This window comes from Dermacentor variabilis, unplaced genomic scaffold, assembly GCF_050947875.1.
Source record: "Dermacentor variabilis isolate Ectoservices unplaced genomic scaffold, ASM5094787v1 scaffold_12, whole genome shotgun sequence".
Classification (NCBI taxonomy): Eukaryota; Metazoa; Arthropoda; class Arachnida; order Ixodida; family Ixodidae; genus Dermacentor; species Dermacentor variabilis.
In genome coordinates, this window is record NW_027460280.1 from 49472387 (window position 1) to 49485758 (window position 13372).

General features: G+C 46.2%; 1 protein-coding gene across 1 annotated transcript in view; it reads right to left on the reverse strand.

Moving 5' to 3' along the window:
• Positions 1 to 13372, reverse strand: part of LOC142566044 (1-phosphatidylinositol 4,5-bisphosphate phosphodiesterase epsilon-1-like) — a 305298-nt gene that overhangs the window by 61059 nt on the left and 230867 nt on the right. The window contains exons 15-16 of the mRNA XM_075676754.1: positions 4020 to 4282; positions 2986 to 3131 (exon numbers count right to left, since the gene is read on the reverse strand). Of these exons, the coding sequence (XP_075532869.1) occupies positions 2986 to 3131; positions 4020 to 4282 (409 nt within the window). The remainder of the gene's footprint in view (positions 1 to 2985; positions 3132 to 4019; positions 4283 to 13372) is intronic.

Consider the following 13372-nt stretch of genomic DNA (forward strand, 5'->3'; position numbering starts at 1 on the left):
AAATCACAGCTGATACCAGACATAGAGAGAGAGAGAGAGAGAGAGAGAGAGAGAGAGAGAGAGAGAGAGAGAGAGAGAAAAGGACACATAGAAAGGCAGGGAGGTTAACCAGAGGCAGTTCCGGTTGGTTACCCTGCACGGGGGGAAGGGTGAAGGGGGATAAAAAGAGAAAGAGAGCGGAAGGGGGGGATAGAGAGAAAGAGAGACGAGCACGACCAAACCTCGTTCACTACAAAGCGGTAGGGGGCGGCGTTCTTACAGTCTATCGTGAAGCCCCACAGACCGCAGGAACCTTAATAACACGAGTAAGGCCTTTAGCGTGGGTGTTCTGAGGGAGTACCGACCTAAAGCTTTAAGTTCTGATCGTGGGCGATTGTCCAACTGGTCTAGTACTCTGCACAGCACTTGTCTCTGGGCACTATATCGAGGGCAGACACAGATAATATGTGCGAGAGTCTCATCGATGTTGCATGTGGCGCACGTGGGGCTGTTGGCCATTCCAATAAGGAAAGCATACGAGTTCGCAAATGCAACGCCCAGCCACAGACGGTACAGCACGGTCTGTTCACGTCTGGTAGCCCAGGCGGGAGGTGCATCCGTATGTCCGGAGACAACGAACGCAAACGACACGTGGTGAAAGCGTTCGAGTCCCACAGCGGCAAAGTACATTCACGGGACATCAGTCGCAGCCCAGCTGCAGCGTCTGTTCGCGAAAGCGGAATCGAGACACGTTGACCACTTTCATGTGCCTCTAACACCAAGCGCCTCTAACCACGGTAGATAACATCGTCAGCCTCACACGTAAGATATATAAGCATTCTTCGCACTGCGCAGCCAGTTTATGTGCAAATGATTAACGAATGGGAGAAAACATTCAGTCGTAAGCGCATCGTTCTAGTAAAAAGAGAAAGCGAGATACTTAAATATCGCACAAAGTTAGCATCGAGCCCCGTGGTCGGCGGAGTATATAGCCAGTCAAATGTTGGAAAGAATCGAGAGCAGTGCGAGTTGGTACATACTTGGAAGACTAGAAGCAGCGCAAAAAAGGACGATGGACGGTAAAAACAACACAGGCGCTGACTCGCAAATAAATTTTTATTAGGAAAAATCATTACCTATATATAAAAGAACACGCAGGCGGCAGGCAATGCAAGAAAATGAAAATAAAAAAAAAGAACTCCAGATCTTACTTTGGTCCCTGTCTTCCATTCTCATTTCTTTCTCTCTCTCTCTCTAACTTCGCGTACATGAACTCGACGCGAGCGGGTCGGGTCAGAAGTGCCCGATGCGACCAAGTGCAATTACATGCATCAAGCGAATCGGGCGAGTCAACCCAGCCCTTGCAGGTGCTTCACTCTACTTCCGGGACGCTAAATTGTTTTTATTGGTCACGCTCAGCGCGCATAATTCGATTGAGATTCTAGTTTATTTGTCACGAACAGCTTGGATATGGAAAGAAGTGGACGCAATGGGAAAATAATGAAGAGTATCTACTCATGTGCTTCAGTCTATACACTAACGTTCAGCGCTATATTGGCGACATTTTGTTTATAGCCTACAGATATTATGTGTGCGTGGGCGCTTCCTCTGGTTCACCCTGTTGCGTCTATCTCTTTCTACTTCAATTGCCTCAAAAGAAACATCTTGCAACCACTACGCCAGATGTCGGATGAGTAACATCTTCCTAAAATCAATTGGATATGCGTGAATTCGGCCGACTCGGCACCATAGTCAGCACGAAGGTGTTTTAAGTGACTTAAGACGTCAAACGATAAATTTCAACAAATACTGCCATTGACACAGCACACTGCAAATAGGTTAAGCTGAAAATGAAAGGCAAAGGCTTCAGGGAAATTCGGAGACGCCTGCCTAAATTGAAAACGACATAGAAAGGGGAATAGGCGCTAACACGCCAAACGCCTCAAGATAACCCGAGTACGAGGACAGCATGAGAAATTAAACAGAGAACAAACAACAGCCATAGGGAGGGCAGTCCACCAGGGGCAATTTTGGCGCATTACAACAGGAGACAATGGGTCGACGCCTTTTTGCAGCCTTCTGGTCACAACGCCAACAGCGCTACGGGAATTGCCTGCCCACCACGCGCTGTTTCATGCTAGCATGATAACTTTCAATAAGCTAGAATGAGCGGGGCCCGCATTCACAATAATGTTCTCACACTACAGTTGTTCGTTCGTAAGGGCATGTTCCATCCAACATCGATGTTGAACAAATCATTAGCGAAGGCGGCCGGCCCACGGGAAACAGCACTTACACATGGAGCTTGTTGTCAATTTGGCCGCAGAGGCCGCATTCATAAAGCTGTGACTATTGGCTGGTTTTCGTCTTTACGAAGTTAACTAGTGTAAGAACTTGTTGTGAATACGGACCCAGGGCCCGTATTCACAAAACCTTTCGTTTCGTAAGTGCCCTTTGCCACTAGCCAGCCGCCTTAATTCTCTTATTATATAACCAACATCAGGATTGACTCGAAATGTTTCTGACGAACAATTATAGCGTAAAATGTTTTTGTGAATACGGGCTCAGGACCGGTATTCATGAAAAAAAAAACTTACGCCGGAAATTTTCGTAAGAGAAAATTCTAGCCAATCCTGATGCTGGACATATCATTAGCAAGGGCAGCCAGCCCATGGCAATTAAGCACTTACGAACGAAAAGTTTTGTCATTTCGCCCCCAGGTGCTCAGTGACAGGACTGCATGATGGTTAGAGGTAGTATTCGTGCTCACTAGGCAATTAACGTCATGAACGATTTGAAGCAGGAAGTACGTACTGCTCATCTCATGTTGTTATTTTCATCGCAAGCCTGCGTGCCGCCTATTATGATTTTTTCTTTTTTTTTTTTGTGAGACACATTATTCAGTGGCAAGGCTACAAGTTATGTCATTTCAGTTGTACAGTGAATACAGTGCGAAAAATAGTGACCTATAGGTGTATTCCGGAAAAGATTCACGAAGTTACTTACTTTAGTCCAGCCAGGACTTCCATCGCCGTGTTGAAGTTTCCAATGTTCCAACAGCACATGGCGATTCGCAGAATGCACGACAGTACAGCTTTGCGGTCTTCGTGCGTCGGTTGCGATATGATGATGTGCGTCACCCATGAACTCACCTGCGATGCAAAAACAAAGAAAAAGAAAAAAGAGAAAAGAAAACAAAAAAGGAACGCTTGAGAGCCCGGTATCCCCGTATGGGTGTGGTAATCATTCAAGTTTCAATGAAAAAAAAACTAATAAGTACTGTACTGAGGTAAAAAAGTATTACGAAAGAGAAACAAGGATATGACTGCACGAAAGGTGCCCAGTTGCTCACGAATTGTGGTATAAAAGAAGTGTCGGGGAAACGTTGGTGCTACAAACGCTCAGCTTCAATTTTGAACCTAGAGGATAAGGTAGCTGGCCGATGTGCAGGTTTTCGCCACTTTTGTCATTTGCGAGCCGAGAAAGGTTAATTAATTATATCCTAGAAACCTGGGCTCGCATTCACAAAAGGCGTTTGCGCTAGAATTCTTCGTAAGAGAACATTTTAGACAATCCCGACGCTGGACATATTATTATAGAAGCCGGCCATCCAGTGGCAAAGAGCGCTCACGAACGAAAACCTCCGCGAATTCGGTCTTTGATAGCGGCTATTATAACTATCAAACTGCAATCAAAGAATGAAGTCAAGGGAGGGGCGTACATAGATCAAGCGTGCGATCTCCTGCTTAATCGCAAACGAAGTAGTAAAAAAAAAAAATTCCGAGAAAACAGGTGAAAACTCACAATCTCAAACTCCGCACTGTCAAATCGCTCCTGCCTTTTGCCTGTCCTATAAAACGGCTCTAGCGTACGAACTATTTTGCGAACATTGGCCATTGGACGCTAGAATGGTTTGTAAGAATAGGCGGAATAGAATAATATACAGTTGTTAGTGGCATGACGGCCCCGTCCAGCGTACACGATAATAACGCACCGTGTATCAGCGGCGTGCACAGGGTCGCAAAATATGCAGGACTTACTTCATTGAAGCGCTTGATCAGTGTCTGCACGGTCCGGTCTTTGTCGCCCGCGTTCAAGGTGGCCGCCTTTCCGCTAAGGTCGACGGTCACTTGGCGAATGTAGTGGACGGGGCTGACACTGTAGAAGAGCTCGTACTCGACATCGGTAAGCCGCACAGCCACCTCTTCGGGAAAATGCAGCAGGCCTTGCAGCCTTTCCAGCTCTTCCTTGTAGATGGTGGCTCGCTCCAGACCGTGCACCGAAACCATGTTGCGGTGGCTTTCTGCGGTGGAGGCACAGATTGCTCGTCACAACGCGTGGAAGAATAGCGAAACGACCGAGGCTAACGGTTTTTTTTTTCGTCGTAACGCTCTTTTTAAAGTGTGACGCTGCCGTATGAAGAGATAGGAGGTGCCACCTCAAGGCTGCGGACACACTCAAAAGAATAACACTGCAACATGGGATAACCACGCAGGCACACAGCAGAGGCACAGTTAACACAAACAGAGCAGAACGATTGAGACATTGTGAAAGTAAACTGGATATGTTACTGCAATGAGTGTTTTCAGTTTTTCTGTTCTTTTTTATTCCTGCGCACCAGGGCCCGTATTCGCAAACAATTCTTGAGCTAGAACAGTTCGTAAGAGCTGCGGCCAGTCAATCGTTATGTTGTGCGTACATATTGCAAAGGCGGCCAGATAATGGCGAGCAGCTCTTACAAATGAATACCTTTGTGAATTCGGTCCCTGCTTTTCTCTCTTTATCATCATCATTTTCCCCTTTCTCCCTCTCCTTCTGTTAACATTTTCCCTTACTCCAACGCTGAGGATCTGGCTAGAACACAGATGTGCAGGCCTATCTCTCAGTGTTTTCCTTATACCATATCGGTCTCTCTCCAGGCTGACTGCGCACGCTGACACATATCTTCGGTGCGGCCTTCTCCAATGATTTTCGCACATGTCTTTAATACCCAACTGGGTTAGCATACTCCGGCTCACAATCAACCTGCAGTGCAGTGGAAGCTACAAAGCATACTCAGGCACCGCCAAGTGCGCCGCATAATACGCAATAAAATGTACTTCCGTGTTTCGGCGTCGCTTATATTACAGATACATAGGTTTAGCAATGTAAAGCTACATAAATGTATAGTTTCTAACGCCTTAAATAACTGCTTGCAATACGTTGAGCAAAACGAGAACAAGGTTAAAACCGGAGCCAACGTTTCGACAACTGGACTTGTCTTTTTCAAGGCGACATGTGCTTTCCGCAGGTACGGTTCTTCTGAAGGGGAGGCGGTGGAGAGACGTAACGCGGGTGGTCTAGGCAACGACCGATGGTGTGGTAGAGGCGAACGTGGAGAATTGAAAAGAAAGGTGTGCTATTCAACGTCGGTGGAAAAATGTGAGGTAGCGCCGTTTGTCAGCCGGTCGACGTGTCACTGGAGGTTCCTTTTCTTTTTTTCGTAAATGGCCCTGGACGACGACGACGACGACGAGGGGGGGGGGTATTATCTGCTACGCTGAAGGTCAGCGAAGAAAGGGGGTTAACCGAGGGGCCCGACCTTTATTAATCATATCACGAAAAGAGAGAGAGAGAGAGAACAAGGATAGGAAAGGCAGGGAGGTCAACCAGAACAGCATCCGGTTTGCTACCCTACACTGGGGGTGGGGGAAAGGGGAATAGAAAGAGGAAGAAAGGGAGAGAGTAAGCACTGAGTACGTGTAGGAGGGACACCATACACAAGGACACTATAAACGGTCTCTTAAACCGGTGCACTTCAAGTACTGCACTAGTGCACGAATCGCTTTTCGAGCCAGTGACGGGTGTGGCCACGGTCCGAGTATCTTTGACTCGGTGAACGGTCTCGAGTCTAGTCGGTGTAAAGTTGCCCGCAGAGAGAGGCGTTGGACATCGCAACGGGGACAGGTACACAATAGGTGCTCGATGGTTTCCTCGCACCCACAGGAGTCGCACATCGGGCTCTCGGCCATTCCCATACGGTAGGAGTATGCGAGCGTGAACGCCACTACCAGCCACAAGCGGCACAGCAAGGTTGTTTCGCCGCGGAGAAGACTAGATGGTAGTTGTAGCCGTAGCGTGGGGTCCAGTTTGCGTAATCTGCAATTGAACGCACTTGAAATCCAGAGATCTTGTGACTTCTTGCGTGCAAGTAGGCGAAGTTCCCTGGCAACGTCCGACCTCACTAAAGCACTAAAGGTGTTGGACGCGTCTTGGTATCTTCGTAGGCACACCGGGCAGCCTTGTGAGCTAGGTTGTTGCCGACGATGCCACAGTGAGCAGGAATCCATTGAAATATAATGTGGTGTCCTCTTTCCAGAGCTTGGTGGTGCACTTCCCTGATGTCAGATATCATCTGCTCGTAGGTTCTGTGATGTAACGCAGATTTGATACCGTGAAGAGCTGCCTTAGAATCACAAAAGACGACCCACTTCTCTGTTGGCTGTTCGGTGATGTACGTCATAGCGGCATGGAGAGCCGCAAGTTCTGCCGACGTAGATGTAGTCATGTGTGACAATTTGAATCTAACTGTAACCTGCCTAGCTGGAACGATGAAGGCGGCAGTTGAGCTGGAAGGTGAGGTCGAACCATCGGTATATATATGAATGCGGTGATGATACGTCTGGTGCAGTAATAGGAGCGTAAGTTGTTTCAGAGCCGGCGCTGGATGATTGGATTTTGTAATTTCAGGAATAGCAAAATTCACTCGAGGCTGTCGCATGCACCATAGGGGAGATGAAGGCTTCGCCGCCAGTGTGAAAGATGTCGGTATGCACTCTTGATGAGCGCTAACCACTCGTGAAAAGGTCGCTTGAGGTCTCTCGGCTTGTAGGGAGGCCAAATGATGGTCGGGGATCCTTGACAGATGGCGAATATGCGCTCTGAGAGAGTCGACAGCTACATGTGTCTGGATTGTATGGTCTCCCGCGATGGCAATTGTTGCTGCTGTTGAGGTGCACCGAGGCAGCCCTAAACACGTGCGTAGGGCTTGGCCTTGTATGCTCTCCAAGGCGCGAAAGTTCGTCTTGCACGCATTTGACAACACTGGTAGACTCTAACGTAAGAGTCCGAGAAACAATACCCTGTACAACTGCATCATAGAATGGACTGGTGTACCCCAGTTTTTACCGCACAGAAATTTGAAGACCTGAGCAATGGCGACTAACTTCTTCAGATAGACGCAGTGAGGGCTCCACGAGAGGTTGCGGTCAATGATGACGCCTAGAAAGCTATGCGTCTTAACATAGGATACAGCTTGACCACTGATGGAAACAGGATACAATGACATTTGTTTGCGCGTAAAGCCAACCAATGCGCACTATTCAGGAGACACACTGAGGCCTTGTTCTCGGAGATAGGACGCCGTCATGGTTGCCGCCCGCTGAAGCCTGGCTCTTAGCTCAGGGCGAGTCACCGCAGAGGCCCAGATGCAAATATCGTCGGCGTATATTGAAACATGAACTGTCTTTGGTAGGTACTCCACTAGTCCTACCAGGACGAGCTTGAACAAAATAGGGCTCAGCACTCCACCCTGCGGCACACCGCGGCAGGTGTAATAGTCTGAAGTTAGGCCGTCCTCAGTCTGTAAGAAAAAGCGCCTCTCAGTCAAATAGTCCCGAGTCCATTGATATATCCGGCCACCAACTCCAACAGCCTCAAGTGAGTTCAGTATGGCCTCATGGCAGACGTTGTCATATGCTCCTTTTATATCACGATAGGGTGCTGCAGATAGGCGCTTGAGGCTTTTTTTGATTTTGGACCCAGGTTACTATGTCAATGACGTTGTCAATGGACGAGCGACCTCCACGAAAGCCTGTCATGGCGTCCGGATAGATGTTGAATCGTTCTAGGTACCATTCCAAACGAATAAGAATCATTCTTTCCATCACTTTGCCGACGCAGCTCGAAAGCGCAATCGGACGGTATGATGTGATCTCAAGCGGAGACTTTCCAGGTTTCAGAATGGGGATCAAGCGGCTCGATTTCCATTGTTTAGGAACGGCGCCGTTCTGCCAAGACTCATTGTAGTAGTTGAGCAGCTCATCACGTGCGTCACGTCCAAGGTGGCATAGGGCAGCATACGTGATGCAATCAGGTCCTGGTGACGAAGAACGCCTGCAGGTCGCCAACGCAGCATCGAGCTCTTCAAGTGAAAATAGCACGTTTATTGCTGGTACACGTGCCTCAGGGATGTCGTTTAATGCTGCGTCAGTATTGATGGCCACGGACCCAGCAACCCGTGCACAGAACTCTTCAGCCACTTGAAGTTCCGAGCGGAGTTGGTAGAGGGCCAGAGCAGCGAAGGGCTTCCTTTGATGCGGAGATGAGCGAAGACCCCTAACCGTTCTCCATATGTGCGAGAGCGATTTTCGGGGATCAAGCGACTGACAGAAAGTTTTCCATCAAACAAAGACACCAAGGTAAACATAGGGAAAATTACTTGTACTTACATATTGAATTAAATAAATGATAAATTAATGGCAATGAAAATGGATGAAAAAACAACTTGCCGAAGGTTGGGAACGACTCCACGTCTTCGCATTACGCGTGCGATGCTCTGGAGATCAGCGCAGCATGGTGGTCAGTGTAGCAGATAGCAATGGAGGACAGAGTGGCAGATAATTGCCCCCTCCCCTTCCCCCGTCGTCTAGACCATTTCCATCTCCCGCCTTTCCGGTGTTTCTCTGTTTGCAATACGTGCCTATTTTGCGGAAAAGAGACAGCGGGGTGGTACCCGCCGTCGATATGGTCCCTCAAGAACGCTGCTGAGTGTCGAGTGCGTTTATAATACCCGCGGTACAATGTTTCCGAATGGGCAGTAAAATTACTCACGAAGAAAGGTATCGTTAATTAATAACTCGCGGCTAGCTTAAGAAATAAGTCACTTTACGGACCCACACACACACGCACACAACACACACACATCATCCGCTTATTTTTATGTTCACTGCAGGACGAATGCCCCTCCCTGCGATAACCAATTACCCCTGTCTTGCGCTAGCTGATTCCAACTTGCGCCTGCAAATTTCTTATTTTCGTCACATCACCTAGTGTTCTGCCGTCCTCGACTGCGCTTCCATTCCCTTGGCCTTGTTCCATTTCTTTCTCTTTATGTCAGTTAGAATACCGGCTACCCCCGTTTGCTCTCTGATCCACACCGCTCTGTTCCTGTCTCCTTAACGTTACGCCTAACATTCTTCGTTCCATCGCCCTCTACGCGGTCCTTTAACCTGTTCTCGAGCTTCTTTGTCAGTCTCCACGTTTCTACCCCATACGTTAGCACCGGTAGAATGCACTGATTTTACACCTTTCTTTTTAATAACGGTAAGCTCCCAGTCAGGATCTGGCAATGCCTGGCGTATGCACTCCAATCAATTTTTATTCTTCTGTACTAGAGTCTATCAAGGAGTACAAACGTACTCCTTGATAGACTCTTGACACAGACTGGCGATCCTGAACTCTTGTTCCCTTGCCAGGATATTGAACATTACTTGTGTCTTCTGCATATTAATCTTCAACCTCACTCTTGCACTTTCTCGGTAAAGGCCCTCAACCATTGATTTCAATAAATCTCCAGTGTTGCTGAGCTAGACAATGTTATCTGCAAACCGAAAACCGAATGTTGCTTAGATAATCGCCGCTGACCTTCACTCCTAAGCCTCTGAAGACTAACAGCTTGAATACTTCTTTTAAGCATGTAGTGGATAGCAATCGAGAGATTGTGTCTCCTTGCCTGACCCATTTCCTTACATATATATATATATATATATATATATATATATATATATATATATATATATATATATATATATATATATATATATAGCTTCAAGAAGGTGAATTCCACTGACAAACTTTTGGCCCGCTCTAAGATTGGTGTTCTTGATATTAACCTTCAGACGTACCTCTACTCTTTCTGGTTCGGGGGCTCACTCATAAAAATTGGTCCAGGAGAAAGAACCTTATAATATACGGTGTTCCCGCAAGCGAGAGGGAAGATAGTAACACATTGACCAAAACAGTGAATGGCAATATTATCACAGTGACAATTGTCCCTTGACCAAAGTAAAAAAAAATTAAATTATGGGGTTTTACATGCCAAAACCACTTTCTGATTATGAGGCACGCCGTAGTGGAGGACTCCGGAAATTTCGACCACCTGGGGTTCTTTAACGTGCACCTAAATCTAAGTACACGGGTGTTTTCGCATTTCGCCCCCATCGAATGACCAAAGTAGCCAACTCCAAATATTTGGGTGTAACGGTTTCAAACGATTTGAGATGGAAGACGTCTCAATAACATTACTTCCACAGCCCTGAAACGAGTGTTCCACTGAAAAGACGTCTTAAACTCACAGCGCGGCAGAAACCAAACTAATAACTCACACTATGCACTCGTCCTGCCTGTTTTAAATATGCTAGCCCTTTCTGGTTTCTTTGTACCCTGCAACATGTAAGCAAATTAGAAGCAGTTGAAAGGAATGCAGTAAGGTTTTTTTTTAATAAGTGGAGACCCTAAGACTGAGCATCAGATATACTTAATAACGCTGGTATCCTTACACAACCAAACTGAACAAGCAAGATTAAGGCAGATGTTCCAGCTACTTCTTAACATGATAAAAATCGACACTTCCAGAAACGTCTCTTACTCGCATGAAAAACCAACACGTCATAAGTGTTCTCATATAGTAACCAAATATTCTTTAACACTAACTTTTAGTTTTTTTTGTTTTTTTCCTCTTGCAATTAGATACTGGAACTCACTGAATCCCACTGTTACGAATGAATCATCACTGAGCAAGTTTGCTACAATGGTTGAAAATGGGCTGTTCGTTTTACAAGTAGCCTGACTATAATTCTAGAACCATCGACTTCCTATTTTAAATTGTAGCATGCATGTACTTTTCTTCGTAATTAGTGCACAAGTGTTTGGCATCATTATTTCTTTCACTTCACAGCTCATTTTGTCGTCACAAAATGAGTGGGAGTTCTGCCGCAGTGGGATCCTGAATTCTTTGTATTTCTTTAGTTTGTTTGACTGAGTTGGTGCACCCGTGCAATTATTAAGACTGTGTAGCTTTTCTGTGTATATGCAAGAAAAATATGAAGTATTTATTATTACAACTGAAATGATTGTTGGTATTTGCAATTGCTCCATTAGAATTGTATATTACTATGATGCATTATAACATAAAACATATTACGCATAGTGTACGTACTGATGTGATATTTATATTGTCTACAAACAATATTTATATCATAAATATTATAAATATTATTTTATAGACAATATATTATGTTTTGAAAGACGTTTGTGTAGAGCGGATATATCACATTGGTGAAGGCAAGTGTAAGAGATCGACAACGCGAGCTACACGTAGAAAGGTGCGGGATCAACGCGGACTATCTCAACTATTCTCGTCGTTTCGTCATGTCGCTGCCATCTCTGCATGCGGTGAACATAGTCGTACGCCTTTCTGACAAACTGGTGCATCTGGCTCTCAAGCGCAAACATCACAGTGGAACCTGCACTTCATTTGTGAACAAAGCGCTTGCATTGACAAAAGAGACGCATGGAAATGGTTTCCATCAATGAGTACTTCACAAATATTGGCCTTGTGCGCTGCAACGCGAGTGTAATATGCCTTAATTGGTTCTCCCGCTTGCGAATGTGCCATTTATTGCTGTCGCCGGATGTTTAAAGCAGTTGTTGACCAATTTGCCTCAAAACTGATGAGCCTCCACTTCGAGAAGATTTACGTCCATATTGCTCAACTCACTGGAACCAGCGAAAAAGAAATCGGTACACTACAGAAACACGAGCGCAGACTATCAACAAGTATTTAATTGGAAGACATTTGAATATATATACAAACACAGGGTGTGCGAACGCGACAGCTCGACTTCGCGTCGCAAAAAGAAACAACTGTTACAAAGCTGATACGCGCAACACATGTTCGAATGATCACTTTTTCACTCATACGAACATGTGGCGTCAAGCACACTGCCTGCGGTTCACGGGGGGCAAAGCGAGGTGAAAAACAAAAAGGACTGTAGTTGACGAAGTTCGTACCGAATATTATACATGCGCAAATGTACAACATATATAATATAGCACGCACAGCCGTCACGCTTTAATCACGCGGAGTCGTGCAGAGAAGGGAACAATGCTTCGATGTTGTTCACCGGTGCAACCCAGTTTGAACGTTGCCCAAACTTACACATTCTCGTCAACGCGTGAAGGACAGTGCACGATGCCCCGTTGACGATCCCAACATATACCTTTCCAGCGATAAAGCCTACTCGCAATAGTGAAAATGATTACACTTGTCAAGAGCAGCTTGTCCTCGCAAAGTAAATTTGCAGCGCCTAAAAGGACACGGAATGACAAAGCTACGCACTCTCAGTAGTACAATAACGCACGCTTAGTTTTTAGCACTATATAAGACAGCAGACAGCCTACGCGATCCATGGCGTCATACACTTGTTGACGCAGAGGCGCTGGTTGACGGTAGCGCAGTCTAGAGAAGATATCCGAACGAGAACCGAGAAAGCAACCCTCGCACAACTCAAACCATGCCTAAGCTTGACCATGCCCGAGTTCCGTAGCTCGTGAACAAAGAAAAAAAGCTCTGTTCGTACACTTTTGCACCTTCAGCACACTTAAAAGCGATCCCTAGCATAAAAGAAAACAATAACAGTTTTTTTTTAATGACGCGGGTAGCCAGGAATCTTATCAAAAACACGTAAAATCCCTTACAAATACCGCTGCGCAGCAACTAGACGACCAACTGTCATGGCGACGAGCGCCGACGACTGCACCGCGACGCGGAAAGAGAGAGAGATAAAAGGGCTCGAAAAACACCACGTGACGGCGCCTAACCAATTGGGAGACGCAGACTTTCTCTCCTGCCTCGTCTCATACTCCTCGCCGCAGCTGCGGCGGCAAGATGAAAGTATGTCGCCACCTTTGGTTTCATTCAGGGCGCTTAATCTTGAAAGCACTCTGCGAGCAGCGATAAAGTTTGACATTTTAGCTCTTGAAGTGGAAATCATTATACTCTACCAGAAATGCACAGAAATGCACATGGGAAGTTCACTAGCCACACCAAACCTAGTTCCTTGATTTTTCGAAGGCGTTTGATAATGTGCCACAGGGAAGTTGTTACGCAAGTTGGCATGCTTGGGTCTTCCGTTAAATATTATTAATTGAATTGGTGCCTACCTTCGGGAGAGGCGGCAATTCGTACATGTTCTAAATCGCTCTTCAGAACTCTCGCATGTTACTACTGGCGTGCGCCAGGGAAGTGTTTTGGGACCATTATTGTTCTTGCCTTATATAAATGACTTGGTAT